The 19,362-nt window shown below is 38.9% G+C and overlaps 1 protein-coding gene across 18 annotated transcripts in view; it reads left to right on the forward strand.

The window, feature by feature from the left end:
• NEB (nebulin) overlaps positions 1–19,362 on the forward strand; it is a 219,245-nt gene that overhangs the window by 83,584 nt on the left and 116,299 nt on the right. For all 18 annotated transcript variants that reach the window (XM_070768009.1, XM_070767914.1, XM_070767927.1 and 15 more), the window contains 13 exons: positions 251–562; positions 848–1,051; positions 1,512–1,616; positions 4,725–4,832; positions 6,442–6,753; positions 9,087–9,290; positions 9,627–9,731; positions 11,117–11,224; positions 12,840–13,151; positions 13,475–13,678; positions 14,376–14,480; positions 17,643–17,750; positions 18,851–19,162. In XM_070768009.1, the coding sequence (XP_070624110.1) occupies positions 251–562; positions 848–1,051; positions 1,512–1,616; positions 4,725–4,832; positions 6,442–6,753; positions 9,087–9,290; positions 9,627–9,731; positions 11,117–11,224; positions 12,840–13,151; positions 13,475–13,678; positions 14,376–14,480; positions 17,643–17,750; positions 18,851–19,162 (2,499 nt within the window). The remainder of the gene's footprint in view (positions 1–250; positions 563–847; positions 1,052–1,511; positions 1,617–4,724; positions 4,833–6,441; positions 6,754–9,086; positions 9,291–9,626; positions 9,732–11,116; positions 11,225–12,839; positions 13,152–13,474; positions 13,679–14,375; positions 14,481–17,642; positions 17,751–18,850; positions 19,163–19,362) is intronic.

Raw genomic sequence — 19,362 nt, forward strand, 5'->3', positions numbered from 1 at the left:
ATGGTTTATAAGATGCAGATGCACATATTATTTATATATTCAGGAGTGGTGGTTTAGTGACTAAGTCATGTTGGACTCTTGTGACCCCATGGACTGTAGCCTGCCAGGCTCATCTGTCCATGGAGTTTTCCAGGCAAGAAATATTCAGGCGGAAAGCATTTTTAACGAATAGGAAAATCTGAGCCTATTAATCTTTGTATCTTGTACTAAAAGTTATACTAGGTGACTATCAGTAATTTTCTTCTTCTAGTTCAAGTACAAGGAAGGCTATCGTAGGCAGCTCGGCCACCACATTGGAGCCCGGGACATCAAAGATGACCCCAAGATGATGTGGTCCATGCACGTGGCCAAGATCCAGAGTGACCGGGAGTACAAGAAGGACTTTGAGAAGTGGAAGACCAAGTTCAGCAGCCCAGTGGACATGCTGGGGGTGGTGCTGGCCAAGAAGTGCCAGACCTTGGTCAGTGACATAGACTACAAGAACTACCTGCACCAGTGGACGTGCCTGCCCGACCAGAGCGATGTCATCCATGCTCGGCAGGCCTACGACCTCCAGAGTGACGTGAGTACTGAGGATCATAATGACATGCAAAGGTGGGCAATCAGTGAATTAACATCCGTTGGATAAGTGGCACCAACCACTCCAGCCCCTGCAAGTGGGGGAAAACATTTCTTCTTTTCCTGTGAGTGTTCAATGTCAAACCTTCCAGATCACAAAGGAATATTGTCTGATACCCTGTCTGTCCAACAAACTGCATTTTCAAAAGTGTTCTTTATTTCGTGTCCTGTTGGTGAAAATGTTTTCCCAAACCAAAGATAAATACTTACTGGCTGTTTATATTAACAGAATGTGTACAAGTCAGATCTCCAATGGCTAAGAGGCATCGGCTGGGTTCCCATTGGCTCTTTAGATGTGGAAAAATCCAAGAGGGCGAGTGAAATTTTGAGTGATAAACTCTATCGCCAGCCTCCAGACAAATTCAAATTTACTAGCGTGACTGATTCTCTGGAGCAAGTGTTGGCCAAGAACAACGCCATCAATATGAACAAGGTGAGGCTTCAAAATTCAGAGTCATTACTCCTAAAACTGAACCAAAGGAAAAGAAGCATGATCAAGAAAAGAAAGAAATAGAAACTTGAGCAACAAAAGATATGTCGGTCTTTCTCTCTATATATATATCTATCCATATATAGTATCTATTCCATTCATATTTTAACATTTACTTCAGTAGTTATTTCATGATTTTGATAAAATGGCACATTTTTGTGGAAAACCTCTGCATAAGATATTCTAAATTTCCTTTTGTTAACATATAATTCTGAGTATCAAAAGACACTCATACATATCTGTTCTATGAACTGATGACTTGAAGATATGTATAAAATACATAATGTATATAAAATGCATAACTTCTTGTTATCTTTGTTTCTAGAGTTCTTGTGGCCCTGAAATTTCTATTAAATATACACTGAATTATTTTCCTGATGACATTTTTTATTTTCCTTGCTAGCGTCTGTACACAGAAGCCTGGGACAAAGACAAGACCCAGGTCCACATCATGCCAGACACACCAGAAATTACGTTGGCAAGAACAAACAAAGTCAACTACAGTGAGGTGGGAACAGATGCTAATTCTATGACATTTGCATGGCGTTTCATATTTCAATTAATCTGTTCATGGTGATGTAATATAAATAACCAATTTGTAAAGAATGCCATTTTTTGCTCCATGTGAGAACCAAATACTCGTGCATTTCTCAATTTCCATCCTAAGCATCAATCTTGAAGTAGCACAAATTACCATTTAGGCAGTGTAAATTTTAAGAACTGATAATTAAAGCAGTAACCAGAAGATTAACTAGACTCTCTTCTTTTATTAATTTAAGTTAGGAAATTGGCAATATACCAAAATACATTTATCTCTTCCTTATCAGGAGACATGAGAGATGCAGGTTTGATCCCTGGGTCAGGAAGATTCCCTGGAGGAGGGCATGGCAACCCACTCCAATATTCTTGCCTGGAGAGTCTCATGGACAGAGGAGCCTGGTGGGCTACAGTCCATGGAGTCGCAAAGAATCAGACACGACTGAAGCGACTTAGCACATAGCACATATGTTACATAGCTGTGCTAAATTTATTTTCCATACATGCTTTATTTTTCCTAAATTATAGTTTAGGGTCAAAATTTACAATTTTTATAAGGTTTAAGTCAAGGATTAAAATCACAGTACAATCAAATAACTGAGAGACAGAGGGGACCTATCAATAAACACATTAGCAAGCCCATTTCCTGTTTGTTTTCTGTGAGTGTAGAGCTGCCCATATCAGAACCACAGACTTTTGTTTAATTGAAGTATAATTGCTTTACAATGTTGTGTTAGTTTCTGCTGTACAACAAAGTGAATCAGCTATATGTATACGTATATCCCTTCTCTCTTGAACCTCCCTCCCACCACCACCACCACCCCACCTGTCTAGGTCATTGCAGAGCAGAGCTGAGCTCCCTGTGTTATACAGCAGCTTCCCACTGGCTATCTATTTTTACACGTGGTAAAAAACAAAAAGAGGGGGATATATGTGTCAATGCTACTCTCTTAATTAGAACCATAGATGTTTAGGCTGAGAGGTCAGCCTCTGCTCTAGGCAGGAGTCCTCACCCAAAAAGCCATCATCCTGCCTTAGCTTAAGTGTTCTCAGTGACAGGATGCTTACCTCATAAATCAACCCATTTGTTCCGGCAGTTCCTTTGCAAAGTGTTTCTCACGTATTGGGTCAATGGTTTCTCTCTGCAGACCCACATAATTCTCTAAGACCATAGTCTGTGCCTGCCCCACAGAGATGGGGTTGCTGCTGTGTGCCTCCCCACCAACTCACCCCATGTTCTCTTTCTAATCTAAACATCCCCACTGTCTCTCAGTTTTTCCACCTGAAAAGTGGGTTTAACATTATAATAGTACTCTTCTCAGAGTTGTTATAAGTTCCTGGACATTCCTCACCTGACATCCCTGCAGAATGTGACTCTTAGAACCGAACACAGTCCTGCAGGTGAGGAATGACTAATGTAGATTACCATTGACTTTGCATTTCCTCTTCTGGAGATTCACCCTCCATTTCTTCACCCTGTGCCTTAGGAGTCCTTGGCAACTATGTCACTGCTGGTGCGTATGGGACTTGGGGTCAACCAAAACCCTAACACAACTTACATGGGCTTAAACTAGATTTCCTCTATCTTGTATTTATTCATTTGGTAACTTACATTTCAGTTCAAAGACTTATATTTATATCTCGGCAATTTTTTCTTCTTAGAATGAACCTATTGATTTAAGCCTGTGGAGGTTTTTGTGAATCCAAGATTCTGTCTACTGATGTATTACTTATTTCTCCCAGCTTTGTGCTACTTTCCAGGAAAATATTCTTTCTTTGACAGCCTATTTTAACATGTATTCCTCTTCTGCAGAATATAACTGAGAGAATTTAATTAGTCACCAACTTAAGCCATTTTATTTTTGGGGGGTAGAAACTATATTTTTAATGCTTATATAACTAACTCTAAATTGTTATCCCAAACTAAAAACATCAAGTGCCACTTTCAAAAAGAAGTGAATTTTCAGCTAAACTTACAGTATAGGTCCCATAATGCTACAGGAAAGTACATGCTGTATGAACAAGTGTTTTAAGAGGCAAAGGGCCCCTAGCCACTCAGCATTTCTGGAATTGTCAGCTCTGTCTTTATTGCAAAAGCTCAGAGCTGCTGTATGTTACACTTGGTTCAAAGAGGCCCAGGAAGAATCCCCTGAACTGAGTGCCTCACCTGCCTGGTCTGCTTTCTCCAACTTTTCTCTATTAGCTTAGTTCAATTCTGTTGTGTTTCTTTCTCGTTTAGGACAGGAAGATAAAATGCAAATTTGATGATGTCATTCTCCCTCAAACATTGTTGTTGTTTTCCCATTTCATATAGAGTTAAGCACAAACGTATCGCCAGGCCTTCACAGCCCAACTCTGACTTTTTTCAGTCCTGTTGCCATTTCCTCTGCCTGGCACTGCCCCCACTTCCTTTGACATCCCTGCACTTTTCCTCCCCCGTACTTTGATTCATACAAGTCCCTGTGCCCTTGACTGCCATCTCAGTCTATGGAAACCATGTTTATCACTGAAAACTTCCTGATCTTTCAATTCGGAATCAATTTCTCCTTCCTGGAGTTTGTTCTAATCATATGGTTAAAGCACCATTTGTAGTTTGACTTCTTGGCAGCTTGTTCCACGTCAGTCTTTCCATCAGTTCTCCAGCAATCTTGGAAGTGAGAAAGGTCATATTCATGTTTGGCTCTCAAGTACCAAGCACTGCCACAGCACAGAGTTAGTGCAAAATAATGTAGATTGAATTAGTTTTCCTCCTGTCCACTCTTGCCACCTAGACCCATTTGTTTCAGCTTTCCAAAACTGATTCCTTGTTAAAACTCAAAAATTTTAAACAATGAATAATACCTATATACAGTTAATGTAACATAACTTTAAAAATGAAAAACAAAGGTACCATGTTCCGTATCATTTTTAAGACTCAACTTTGCCAAAAAAGTCACAAAGCATAGGACTCTCAACAGTGAGATGATCACAGGCACCTACCTGTGTAGAACTTAGTGAATTGTTTTAGTTCTCTGTTAATATTTGGGTGTGAATGTCAACATCTAACTGATTTTTTTTTTTTTTTTTGGCTCAAATTTAGAATCTGTACAAACTCGCCCATGAAGAAGCAAAGAAGAAAGGCTACGACTTGCGAAGTGATGCCATCCCAATTGTGGCAGCCAAGGCCTCCAGGGACATCATCAGTGATGTGAGTTGTCGATTTTACTGCAAGTATGTGGTCAGTCTGAAGGGACATTTTCACTGAACTAAATCTTTGAAAAGAACTTTCCTGGCCTTTTGGAAACAAAGCCTTATGTATTTGCATAGGATTTTTCTAAAATCTAGCTTTGAGGGAAATGAAAAATTGAATGTTTATTAAATTTTTATAACTGTTAAGACACAGTACTACAGTGAAAGCTGATCCACCAAGAACAGAGAGAGAGCCATTCATGTGGAATTTGTTAGAGTATAGCTGCAGGCTTGGAGGTACTTATATAAAATTGTCACAGTGCTGATGGAAAGAGTGACTCATAAACTTAAGTTCTCCCAGTGAGAATCATGGCCTGGCTTTATATAGCATTTTAACTCAAGAAATGCATATGACATTTATCATTACAATTCACCCTTATACGACTATGAGAAGAAGACAGACTAGCCCAAGCTTGCACCCTTAACCAGCTCCTGGCTTGTGGCTTGTACCTTGCAGAATAAAACCATCATCCTTCCCTGGTACCTCAGGGGATTCTTGGAGAACAGACCACTGCTCTAAAATTCAAGGCCCACTATTTGGGAATATGGTAATACACTGTGTTTTATGTAGAAAGATCATATTAGTGACTTACTTTAGTTTACATACATTGGGCCTTTCCTACAAGTGGATGAATGCAAATAATAATAGATACCAAAGTAATAATAACCAAAAGCACTGAGAAATCTGTGCTAAAAGTGTTACATGCATTATGTCACTTATTTTTCATAATTACCTTAGGATGTAAGTGTTGTGATTATCCCTGTTTTGTGGATTGCTTAAGCAACTTGTCTAAAGTCAAACTCTTAGTCGGTGGTGGAGTTGAAACTCCAGTCCATCTCATTCCTTCCTACTGTACTATATTGCCTCTGCTGACTCATCTATACTTTCTCACTCAGTTATCTTTGTGACTAGAAGCTTGTATTTTGGGTAATTAACTTGGATTCCAGGACGATGTCATTGGCCATGGAATAACAAAAACACTGTTCCTCCATGAGAATGAGAACCTATGACTTTATTAGGAACATGCTCTAACCAGCTGGGCTGCTATGTCAGCTCCCCTAGTTTAGTCAATTTGCAAAATGATGCCAAATTTGCCACCATCACTGAAAGTCTGAATCCATTATGAAATACTAAATTCTTTTCTGTTGCTACTGCAGGTAGTCCTTGACCTTGACTTTATCTTCACAGAAACCAGAAAATCATTTTACTACTTATTAAACCCATCTTGTCACTGAGCACATCTCTTTTCTGATATGCTTTTAGTGTCTAACCCATTTCTCCAAGTTCCTTGGTCCAAATGGCCTCTCCACTGTGTTCATGTCCTGCCTCAGGAACTATTCATTATTACTAGGCCATAGGTGATTTGGGGTATACACTACAATCATATCAGTTCCATCTATTTTATTACCACTATAAGCTTCCAGAGGAAAGGTAGGCGACTGCCTTGAGTTAGTGCTTATTAGCAAAAGTATCAGCTTACAACTGTGATATAAGCAAGACGATTTGTACAGACTTGTGACCTCTAAAGGCTTCTAATGAAAATCTGGTTTGTGCATTTTCATTTCAGTACAAATACAAAGATGGTTACCGCAAGCAGCTCGGCCACCACATTGGAGCCCGGGACATCAAAGATGACCCCAAGATGATGTGGTCCATGCATGTGGCCAAGATCCAGAGTGACCGGGAGTACAAGAAGGACTTTGAGAAGTGGAAGACCAAGTTCAGCAGCCCAGTGGACATGCTGGGGGTGGTGCTGGCCAAGAAGTGCCAGACCTTGGTCAGTGACATAGACTACAAGAACTACCTGCACCAGTGGACGTGCCTGCCCGACCAGAGCGATGTCATCCATGCTCGGCAGGCCTACGACCTCCAGAGTGACGTGAGTACAGCATCTATAACAGCCGTGTGCAGAAGGAAATTGAACCATATGAAAGCCATCCTTCGTAAACAACTCACTGGGCTACTCAAACTAGGATTTCTTGTTTAATGAATGAGATGTGAATCAGAGAATAGTTTTACTGTTTAATTGTGGATACATTACTAGGCTTTACAAGGAAGTGAAGTTTACTGACCGGACTTAGTCTTATAAAAATAAACTGGAGTTAAGCAGTGTTGGAATTCCAGGTCTACCACAGGGAGACCTTTTATTTTATTCTTTTAAGGGGGAAAGAACACATTTTTGTTTTTTAAAAAGTTACTCAAGGATTTGTTTTTAGCTTCCTTGAAAAACAAATAAGTTTATCATTAGTAGACTACTGCTGCAAGATTGTTGTTCTTATGAAATAAGAGAAGTCACCGAGTCTGGACGCTATTGGGTCATTTCCCTGGCACTTTCTCCTCTCAGCAGGGCTCTTTGTGGAGCAGTCACAAGGTAATGACAGAACCTAGTGCCTATTGGAAGCAGAGGCACCATCTCCAATCTGGATGTGAGAAGCGCATTTTGTGCAGCATATGTTTTATAGATGTTTGAAGGAATTACTAAGCATTAGAGGACTTTGGAGAATAACATGAATTGACAATAATTATTCATTAAATGGTTGTTCCTAGAAACTGTAGCCTGCCTGTGGCAACTCCCACATGTGTTCTGTAGCCTTCCACAAGATGCAGAGCCCTGTGTTTTACAAAGAAGGCTTTGCCTGCACAAGGAAGGTACTTAAAAACAGTTAACTCACCCATGGAGTGACCACATTGACAGACCACTTGCCTGCATTTGTCAGGTGCCCTTTTGAGATCCCCTCCTTCTCATAGTGATATAGTCTTAACAATGTGGGAAGCCTATGAAAGTTAAACAATCCAGAAGTGTAAAATGTTATTGTTTTCATTCTTGCTGTTATTTAAAGGGCAGTAACTACTCAGCATAAGGCAATTCCAACCAGCTTTTAGTCTAGACAGTAAAAGAGCCACCTGTATGCTCTACTTAGATGCTGTTCCAGGTAAAAATCCTTCAAATGAGCTGGGCAAAGGTCCAATTCCACCACTGTGAAGTAGTTATGAATGAAAGTCTTTAGCAGAAAAAATTACTTAAAGTGTCAAATAAAGACATGGAAAGACAGTTCTGGAAAGGAGTCCATGCTTCCCATCCTGAGAATTTGGTGAAGAGCTGGGTTGCAGACCAATAAGATGATCATTTTTTTGTCCTGAATCTTGAACAGTGTTAAAGTAGCCAAAGGTCTGCCTCTGGGCTTCAGAGGTTCTCTGTCATTATTGTTCTGTTTTGTTTTTACTTTCTGGCCACATGTGGAATCTTAGTTCCCTGAGCAGGGATTGAACCCAGGCCCCCTACATTGGGAGCACTGTCTTAACCATCTCCAGGGAAGTCCTGTCATTACATTTTAACTTCTTGTTACTTAGAAAAAAGAGCATTACAGATATTTTTGAAATATAAGAAAAAACATATAGAAGGCAATAATAATCCAACCACTGAAAAAGCCCTCTCTTGCTCGTGTAATACACATAATTGTTTTCTATGCTATTTTTTTTGTTAGCATCATATTAATGACATTTCTACAAGTCACTGATATTCTTTAAAATAGGCTTTTAATAGCTGCATAGTGTTTCTTTTGACTAGAAAGAACATTTATTAACATTTATTTTGGAGAAGGCAATAGCACCCCACTCCAGTACTCTTGCCTGGAAAATCCCATGGATGGAGGAGCCTGGTAGGCTGCAGTCCATGGGATCGCGAAGAGTCGGACACGACTGAGCGACTTCACTTTCCCTTTTCACTTTCATGCATTGGAGAAGGAAATGGCAACCTACTCCAGCGTTCTTGCCTGGAGAATCCCAGGGACGGGGGAGCCTGGTGAGCTGCCATCTATGGGGCTGCACAGAGTTGGACACGACTGAAGCGACTTAGCAGCAGCAGCAGCAACATTTATTTACAGAAAGCCTGTAGCTGGATGTTTGCGCAGTTTCTCTTTCTCTGGGTTAGCTTCTTTTCCTGTTGACACAGAGTGAACATCCAATGAACTGGCTGACAGAAGATACTCATTTCAATTACTCCTGTCCTAACAACCTGAAATATTTTATCATTTTTTGTTACTTTTCTGGGTCATTTTTCAACATACTTCCTCTGCTGGTTTGCCTAATACAACGAGCCTGTTTTCTATAAAAGCAACAACCAGAATCGTACTTTATTATTGATTCTATTTGTATCTTGACCCTAAATTTTTCAATCTTGCTGAAGAGTTCCTGCCTTTTTCCTCCTCACAGAATGTTTACAAGTCTGATCTCCAGTGGCTGAGGGGCATTGGCTGGGTCCCTATTGGGTCTGTGGATGTGGTCAAGTGCAAGAGAGCTGCAGAGATACTGAGTGATAACCTCTACCGTCAGCCTCCAGACACGCTGAAATTCACCAGTGTGCCTGATTCCCTGGAGCAGGTGCTGGCCAAGAACAACGCCATCAACATGAACAAGGTGAGCTCCAGCTGCCTCAAGCTTCTCCAAGATGCAAAAAGAGGTTCTGAGACATTAATCACTAGTGGAGTTAAAATTGTCCATGCAAGTGTGGGGTCTGTTTACCACCTAAATGACATACTTGAAATCCTCTAAGTAATTTCTATTATCCTCGGTTGTAACCCTGATAACTATCATTAAGACTCAAACCTCAGTTGAATACTCTATATCTTAGTCTGATTTATTTTTTCCTAATTAGGTCAATAACATTCCTGCTTTAATTGACTTTTTGTAATTCTGTTTCAAATGGTCTTCTATAACATGTTCTTTCTTTTCTATCAACATATTCTTTGATAGCGCTTATACACAGAGGCCTGGGACAAAGACAAGACTCAAATTCACATAATGCCTGATACTCCAGAGATCATGCTGGCAAGGCAGAACAAACTCAACTACAGTGAGGTAGGGGAAAATCTTGTGGGGCCATACTTGTGGTTGTCATTGTAGTTGTTTTCTACGCTTACTTTTATGAAGAATCTTGGATCTCAGCTGTCCTGGAGGGTATAACTCTGTGATATGAACACTCAGCCCATCCAACCTTTCATCTGTAGTTGAATATCATATGCTATAGGATTCCAGGGGAAAACTGAAGTCACGTTATCTTTTCCATTTATGGTCTTTACTGGTGTGAGTCAGTGCAACTGGAGAGTATTTTTGGCATTTCCAAGGGGTAGTATGACCAAATGTAATACTGATATATTATTTATATGAAAACATTATTTGCTGTTTATCTGAAATTCAAGTTGAGCTTGGCATGCTATCTTCCTATTTGTTAAATCTGGCAGCCCAACCAAGGGGGCCTCTAATAATACATAACCCTTTCCCACCTGGATCCTGAGTGGAATTGAGAAGGAAAGCAAAGCAATGAAACTAGAAGTCAAAATCTCACATCTTTTATTACTAAAGTTAGTTTCAAGGGCATGTTTGTATGAGAGCCAAATGAACTTGCTAAGTGAACCCCAGAATTGGGTTCCTCATCCAAGTATAGGCCACGCTGGAGCAGGAGAGTCAGCTCCACTTCCCTCGGGGGTGAATCCTGCTTAGAGCATGGAGATATGCAGAGGAGGGCACTGGGCATATTTTCCTAAAGGGAGCAGGGGGAAATGAAATAATCAAGCTCTTTTTATAGGAAGAGAACCTTAGGCATTAGGAAAACGTGTTCTCTGTTGACAAGGCTAATTACTATTTTTTTAAGTAAAATGCAATTTTATAGGTGCATGTTTTACTAACATGAGGCAGCCAAAAGTTAGAATCTTAAAGTTGTGATTGTACTCAAGTTAACTTTAAGTTGTGCTTTGATCGTTTTCTCATTTGTTTTTTAAATATTATAAAATATCATATGATTGTCAAAAATTTTTAATAATGAAGAAGAGTATATAAATGTTATTTTTTATCAAATGAGTAATATTAAACATATTGTCCTGCAGGTTTCTTTTCACTTAAGATGTATAAATTGATGCTTTGTTCATCAATCTATATCACTAAATTATATTAATCTATGTTGGTATACATAATATATCATATAACCTACATATTATATATAAATCTATAATGATATAAATAATAGATTATTCTATGTTAATACTCATTGATATATTTCATTTGTTTCTTATGCTACAGAGTTTTTTGGTAAAATATAATTTATTTGCTTTCCAATACCGCTAGGAAGTTGTTTCCAGAGCCTTTCCTTTTTTAAATTTTGTGATATGTCACTTGATAAACTCCAGATTGTTGCCATCAAATCTTTCACTGTCAAACCTGCTTTAACTCTGACTTTCCTCCTATAGACTCTGTACAAACTCGCCAACGAAGAAGCAAAGAAGAAAGGCTACGACTTGCGAAGTGATGCCATCCCGATCGTGGCAGCCAAGGCCTCCAGGGACATCATCAGTGATGTGAGTACCAACACTCCATGGATATACAGATACACATGACTGGTTGGGGTGGGAGGGCAGAGTCAGTATTACAATAGCACGCTTCTTCTGGGTGTCAGTTAAAGCACATTTATTGTGCTTTAAATGAAGTCTTTCATTTGTAAAGCCCTTTAATAATTTAACTCCAAAAGATTTTAGTATTCAGACCCCATAGGCAGAGCAAGTATCCTAAACTTCAGAAAAAAAAAAAAAGAATTTGAATCTACATTTGTTTGTATCTTTTTGCCCTTTCATACTATGACCAACCTAGATAGCATATTACAAAACAGACATTACTTTGCTGACAAAGGTCCGTCTAGTCAAAGCTATGGTTTTTCCAATAGTCATGTATGGATATGAGAGTTGGACTATAAAGAAAGCTGAATGCCGAAGAATTGATGCTTTTGAACTGTGGTTTTGGAGAAGACTTTTGAAAGTCCCTTGGACTGCAAGGAGATCCAACCAGTCAATCCTAAAGAAAATCAGTCCTGAATATTCATTGGAAGGACTGATGCTGAAGCTGAAACTCCAATACTTTGGTCATCTGATGTGAAGAACTGACTCATTGGAAAAGACCCTGATCCTGGGAGGGATTGGAGGCAGGAGGAGAAGGGGACGACAGAGGATGAGATGGCTGGATGGCATCACCGACTCGATGGACATGAGTTTGGGTGAACTCCGGGAGTTGGTGATGGACAGGGAGGCCTGGCGTGCTGCAGTTCATGGGGTTGCAAAGAGTCGGACATGACTGAGCAACTCTACTGAACTAAAACCTGCTCGGGATTTTTGCCAATCCTTTCTTTGAAAAACTACTTTAAGTGCTTCCTTTTGAGTTATTTTTAAATGAAAAAAGAGTTTTATGACATCCTAAACCAACAATATAGTGAGCCTGATTTCTCTTTCTGCTGTCTCTGAAAGAAGTACCTTTGGTGGAGAATTCAGACTTCTGTAGATATACGCTAGGATTTGTGTAATGTTGTTCCCTGAAGTGGACAGAAGATAATCCACAGTCAGCTCTTACCGCCACCAACAACACACCACTTTCTTATAGTCATATAATCTATTTTTCCCCCTCAAGGAATCCCAACAAACCTCACCCAAATTTCATCTCCAATAGACCAGGTATGTAAGGACGGAAACACAAGCCAGTCCGTTTCGGGAGTCCTGTAAATCAGTGAAAGTCGGCAGAGCCGCATTTGGGAGGGGTGCAGCGGGCTGGGGGTAAAATTGTTCCCGTGCACTCAGGAGTAGCATTCTCAAAATCACACGTAAAACTTCTGGGTTAACGATTTCACTGGCCCAAGATAAAAAAAAAAAAAAAGGCTGTATTAACTCCAGTTGATTTTCTGAAAAGTGTTGCTGCCTTTATTTCCAGAGACTTAACATCTGCAAACCATAGAACTATGTCGTTTGGCCTGCTTCCCATTAGAGTATTGCTGTGAAGTCTAGTCAGAGTTTAGGATGAGGAGATAAGTTGATATTCAGATGATTCATTTCTCTACAAGAATTACCAATTTTAAAATAGAGTTTTATATTAATAAAACTTTTAGGCCTTTTCATTCATTTTTATTTTTTTAAATGACTACTTTTATTTCAGTATAAATACAAAGATGGTTACCGCAAGCAGCTCGGCCACCACATTGGAGCCCGGGACATCAAAGATGACCCCAAGATGATGTGGTCCATGCACGTGGCCAAGATCCAGAGTGACCGGGAGTACAAGAAGGACTTTGAGAAGTGGAAGACCAAGTTCAGCAGCCCAGTGGACATGCTGGGGGTGGTGCTGGCCAAGAAGTGCCAGACCTTGGTCAGTGACATAGACTACAAGAACTACCTGCACCAGTGGACGTGCCTGCCCGACCAGAGCGATGTCATCCATGCTCGGCAGGCCTACGACCTCCAGAGTGATGTAAGTGCTGAGACCCATTAAATACCGCTGTTGACCATACTCATGATGGTAATACATAGTAAATATGCAGATAATGGTCTAGCATTGGTAAAGCCCTCAGGAAAAGAATAATGTTTTTTTCCTCCCCACCCTTAATTTACTGTGCTTTGCTTTTCTTTTAGAGAGAACATAATACCATGAACTATATCCTATTGGGCTTCATATGTTAAAAGACATAGACATAAAGTTTGTCTATCCACATTTTCCAGTCCTTTGCATTCATTTTTGAAATCAAGTGCCAAAACAGTTTCAGTAATCCTTGCTTTTGTGTTTGATCTCACCAGAACATTTATAAATCAGATCTCCAGTGGCTGAGAGGCATTGGTTGGGTCCCCATTGGGTCTGTGGATGTGGTCAAGTGCAAGAGAGCTGCAGAGATACTGAGTGATAACCTCTACCGCCAGCGTCCAGACACGCTGAAATTCACCAGTGTGCCTGATTCCCTGGAACAGGTGCTAGCCAAGAACAATGCCATCAACATGAACAAGGTGAGCCCTCAATTTGGGGGAAAATAAAGTATGGCTGTATGTCTTTGAGAATATCTATGACTAGCTAAGTCTTTTTTGTTTTATCCAATTGACATCCTGTGTATGGCAATTTGGTTGGGTATCTCAAAATGTATGTAGAAACTTCTGCTTTGATATCTCTTGTGAAATAGAAGTAGAACAACTGTTTGGTGTTTAAATTGTTTTAAGTCTAACAGTTATACATGTTTGATATCAAGGTTTTTTTTTTTTCTTGTTTTGTACTTACCTAAGTAAATATAGAACAAACAAGTCAGGTGCAAGTCTTTATGACATTTATCAAAAAGAAATCTAGACATGGCATAACAGGTACATCTGCAGCCAATAAACAAACAAAATCATGGGATGGATTTGCTGATATAGCCTCGGTACATATAGATGTGTATACATGCTTAGATAGTACTTGCTTTTAATCTAATCGAAGTGTAGGTGGTCTTGTAACAAAATACACACACATTTTCTTTTCATATCTTATCCTACACTTATATTTAGTGACTATATATATTGTAACATCAAAGAGATCGAAGAATGTTGGTGTACAGCACACAGCCCAGATAGTAAGGATGGTAACTTTCAACTTTTGTCATGATCGCAAAGTTGGAAACCTCTGTTTACAACAACCATTGTTTTCCTAATTCAATAACCTTTTTTTCCTTCACAGCGCTTATACACAGAAGCCTGGGACAAAGACAAGACTCAAATCCACATGATGCCTGATACACCTGAAATTACATTGGCAAGACAAAATAAAATAAATTATAGTGAGGTAAGACTGTTTATTTGAACCTGACCATGTTGATTTTGCTGATGTAGCAGAAAGGTCAGAATTATGGGTTTAATTCACATATTGACCAGTTAGCTTAGTTTTATTTATTTATTTTTGTCTGTAACCTACCATGAATATATGTATCCTTGTATTCAAAAATAGTTATAGAAGAAAATAACACATATCATTGTATTATTAAATCAACTATTTGTTGTTGTTCAGTTGCTAAGTCGTGTCCAACTCTTTGTGACCCCATGAAATGCTACATGCCAGGCTTCCCTGTTCTCCACTATCTCCCAGAGTTTGCTCAAACTCATGTCCACTGAGTCAGTGATGCTATCCAACCATCTTGTCCTCTGTCACTCCCTTTTCCTCTTGCCCTCAATCTTTCCCAGAATTAGGGTCTTTTTCCAGTGAGTCTGTTCTTCACATCAGGTGGCCAGTGTGTTGGAGCTTCAGCTTCAGCATCAGTCCTTCCAATGAATATTTGGGGTTGATTTCCTTTAGGATTGACTGGTCTATCTCCTTGCTGTCCAAAGGCCTCTTAAGAGTCTTCTTCAGCACTACAGTTCAAAAGCATCAGTTCTTCGGTTCTCAACCTTCTTTATGGTCCAACTCTTACATCCATACTATACTTCAATAAAAAAAAAATAGAAAAAACAGATAAATACAAAAATATCTCCATGTCATGAGTAGGGGGGAAAAACTCTCAAAGTCAACTATTAATGATTAAATCATATTGTGATTTTAATTTAAATAATTACTGCCGTTTATCAGGTTAGTACTTGCTTCAAAATTTGTTCAGTGAGTTTCCTTTAGTCATCTCATCTGTAAAATGAAATAAAAATGGCTATTGAAAAATTTTTATGATGGCTAGATAGGGTAGTATGTGTAGTATGTCCTGGGTGGAGCCTGGCACATAATAACTGCTTAATAAACTAATTTCTTCCCTTTACATTCAAGTCACCATGAAAATTAGTTTTATTTAATCTATGCTTAAAATAGCCTGTTTATTTGATTTATGCTAAAAATAACCACATTTACAAGAACTGAAATAAGAATTCTTAAATTCATCCATCTCAAAACTGTAAGAGAACAATAAAAAAACATTTTTTAACCTACTGTCTCCAGCCCCACTAAATATCTTTGCAGCCCCACATATCTTTGCAGAATAGGAAACAGTTTCTTACCCAATTGTTCTCATCAAGGTCAAGAATTACCTGGTTCATTCAAGATGAATGTTGATTTCTTACATGCTTCTGTGTATCTTCATTCAAAAAAAAAAAAAGAGGGTGGAGTTGCCTTTAATTTGAGAACATTGGAAATTTTAAGTACTCATTTTCAAGTCCTGACCACATTCATTATTTTACTCCTGTTAATTACTTTTGCCTATCATGTAGCCCTGAAGAAGAGGCACATCAAATATAAATGAAGAGGACTCAGTTTCCTTTTGTCTAGCACTATAAAAAGGCCCAAGGACAAGCCTGATCATAAGTATTTGACTGATCTTGGCTTCAGTCAATTTTGAATGAACAATTTTTCTCTTGGCCACAGAGCTTCTCTGTTGGATTAGCTTTTCCCAGATGTTCTGCCTCACCCTAGACAGATGCTGTTAGTTTCTATGCCAAAGGGTAATGATGCTTTTAAGCCTCTCCCTTTTATTAAAATTAGGTCAGATGAAGTAGGATTTCTTTCTTTTTTTTTTCAGACTGCTGAGAGGAAATTAGGCTATTTTTTTTTACTTCTCAAATTTTCAGCTGGATTTATTTCTTTTAAATTGCATAATTATGTTAATTCCCTAAAGACTGTCTTTGAAGATTAGATTTTAGAATGGCCCATGTGAATTTCTTCTCAACCCATTACCAATGATACCTTCACGTCATACTTAGTAAACAAAATAAAAAAGCAACCATATCTTCTTTTTTTTGTCTTAAACTCACATTTACCTGTTCTAGTTCTCTTGGAATGTTTGAACTTACTAGACATTCTTTAAAACGTAGACTTGATGACACTAAAAGTGTTTTCCTTGAAGCCTGGCCTCTTTTTCCATTGTTGAAAGAATAAAATGTTTGGCCTGAAGCCACAAAATGATTCAAGCACATTTTTTCCCACTTATACATAAGGGCAAACTTGAGAATTTATCGTTCAAAGGAAAAATATAAAGTATAAGAGTATTTGACTCTCTAGTTACAAAATAAACATTTCTAGAAATTTTTAAGAACAAATGCCCTCCCTTGGGATTTTATCTCAAATACATTAAATTTATTCTTGTCTACTTTAGCTTTTCCTTATAAAAAGTTGCAACATAAGAGAATGTGAATTGTCACACATTAATAATCCACATTAAAAACATTCAATTACATCCTTCTCAAACTCTAAAAGTTATTTTAAAATTATTACTAATTAAGAATTAAATTCTTGTAATGGTTCACAAGTTAAAAAAGACTAAATACTACAGGTAGAGATGACTTAATGCAGTGGTTCTCAAGCTGCGTTCCCATTGGAATACCTATGTTCTAACTTCTGTGTATGTCTGTCTTGCCACAGAAACTGAATAGTGGGTATTTTGCCAATTCATAAAGAAATTATTATAATTTCATCAGTTTTGTCCTTTTGACTCATAAATCCCTGGTTCCTGCTACCCCTCTGTCTGCTAGCAATTGCCAGCAATCAACAAAATGAATAGAGAGCAAATAGTGTTAACAAAGATATTCAGAAACAGTGGATGATCCTTAGCTTAGCACTGTTGGAATACAGGTACATGCTCATGGCAGTAGTGTTGTTATTATATCATATTCTCTGCTGGTAAAATTGATCCTAATTCAAACTTGCAGTTAAATAAACACATTTTTGGTAATTTCATGAAAAGAACAAATGCTGAGCAAATTCAAGAACATTTCAGAGTTAATAATGAGTAAAATTTGAAGGAGTTAAACCTGCTAAAAGTAAAATTTCAAGTTCAACAAATAACTTGCACACTGTGTAAGTAAGAAGTAAAAGAGATCTTGTAAAAAAACTTTTTTTAAGGCTGAACATACTAGTTTTTGTTCTGTATCCAAAAGTAGTCTTCCTTTCATCACAGTCTTCCTTTGATGGAAATATTAACATATTTTTAGAATGAAAGTGGGCACTGTGTCTAAAAGTTACTACTTCTTTCCTCAGAACCTCTATCGCCAGGCCATGGAAGAAGCCAAGAAAGAAGGATATGACTTAAGAAGTGACGCCATTCCTATCGTGGCTGCCAAGGCCTCCCGGGAGATTGCGAGTGACGTAAGAGCTGATCACATGCTTCCATCTGTTACCAACAGCCCAGCCACCTGCATAGGGCATCACACTCTTGGAACACAGCTGAGAGTCTCTGTAGTCATCATCCACCCACCTGCCTTCATTGCATAGTCAAATAAATTGAGGCTTTGAGACAGTCAGTCACCTGTCCAAGTTTCATAGAGATACACTGGGTTGTGGTTCCTTTGATGCTCTTTTGGTCCTTGCTTAGTAGGACTGAGTACCTTGAGCAAAGTTAAGTGGGCATATGTTGAGCTACTCATAAATTCTCATGAGCTCTCCTCAGGCTACACTCAAGGCAAAGATGCCAGGAAAGAAACAGGTTTAACTGAGTTCTTCCCCTTGACTTGAGAATGGACATAAAATAGCAAAAATGTTAAATATTTCTTTGCTGTGGGGTCCACAAAAATCAATATTCCTTTACCCTAAAAATGAATATGTGAGGTTCCTGTACAACTTAAATATTAATCCAAGAGTAGCAAAATTGTCCATTTTGGTAGGTTTTTCTTTTAAATCATAATAAAATTGAATAACCATTTACCACTTTCAGTATATAGTCCATAAGTATATTTACACTGTTGTACAACAGACTTTCAAAACTTTTTCATCTTGCAAAACTGAAACGCTATGCTCATTACCAACAAGAATTGCCCATTTTAAAACTACTCCTTGCCAATTATTATGCAGAATGCCTTAAAAGAAGAAAAGTAATGACCCATTATAAACACATCCCTCCAATATGTTCTCAGTTCGGTCTGCCCACATGACTGACTTCTGAGAAACTGCTGTCACTGTAACTGAAGTTCATTCTTTCAATGTTCACTTTTCTATCACATTTTTTTGTGGTTAAAACATATGATTTGCTGGCATAATATAAGGGAATCACTGTGGAGTTATTCTGTGGAGGTGAAATGAGCACCACATCTTCTTTTTTAAGAGAAAGCTTGCCCCAATGTGGAGCATCACAGTAGCGGGTTTGATGAAACTCCCCTGAAGTCCTGAGGATTTTGTAGAAAAACATCACCACAGAGAGAGCAGCAGGGACCTTGGTGCTTTCTCCTTGTTTACTGGGTTCTCTCTTTCAGTACAAATACAAAGAAGCTTACCGTAAGCAGTTGGGTCACCATATTGGTGCCCGAGCGATACATGATGACCCCAAGATGATGTGGTCTGTCCACGTTGCCAAAATGCAGAGTGACCGTGAGTACAAGAAAGATTTTGAAAAATACAAGACCAGGTTCAGCAGCCCAGTGGACATGCTTGGTATTGTTTTGGCGAAGAAATGTCAGACTTTGGTTAGTGATGTGGACTATAAACATCCTCTGCATGAGTGGACCTGCCTGCCCGACCAGAATGACATCATCCATGCTCGGAAAGCCTATGACCTCCAGAGTGATGTGAGTATTCCCGATGCTGCTTCTGCCTCCTAGTGTTAATAATAATAGTGCAATAAAATAATCCTGGGCTTCCCAGGTGGTGCAGTGGTAAAGAGTCTGCTTGCTAATGCAGGAAACACAGGAGATGCAAGTTTGCTCCCTAGGTCGGGAAGATCCCCTAGAGGAGGAAATGGAAACCCACTCCAGTATTCTTGCCTGGG

Source organism: Bos indicus, chromosome 2 (assembly GCF_029378745.1).
Source record: "Bos indicus isolate NIAB-ARS_2022 breed Sahiwal x Tharparkar chromosome 2, NIAB-ARS_B.indTharparkar_mat_pri_1.0, whole genome shotgun sequence".
Classification (NCBI taxonomy): Eukaryota; Metazoa; Chordata; class Mammalia; order Artiodactyla; family Bovidae; genus Bos; species Bos indicus.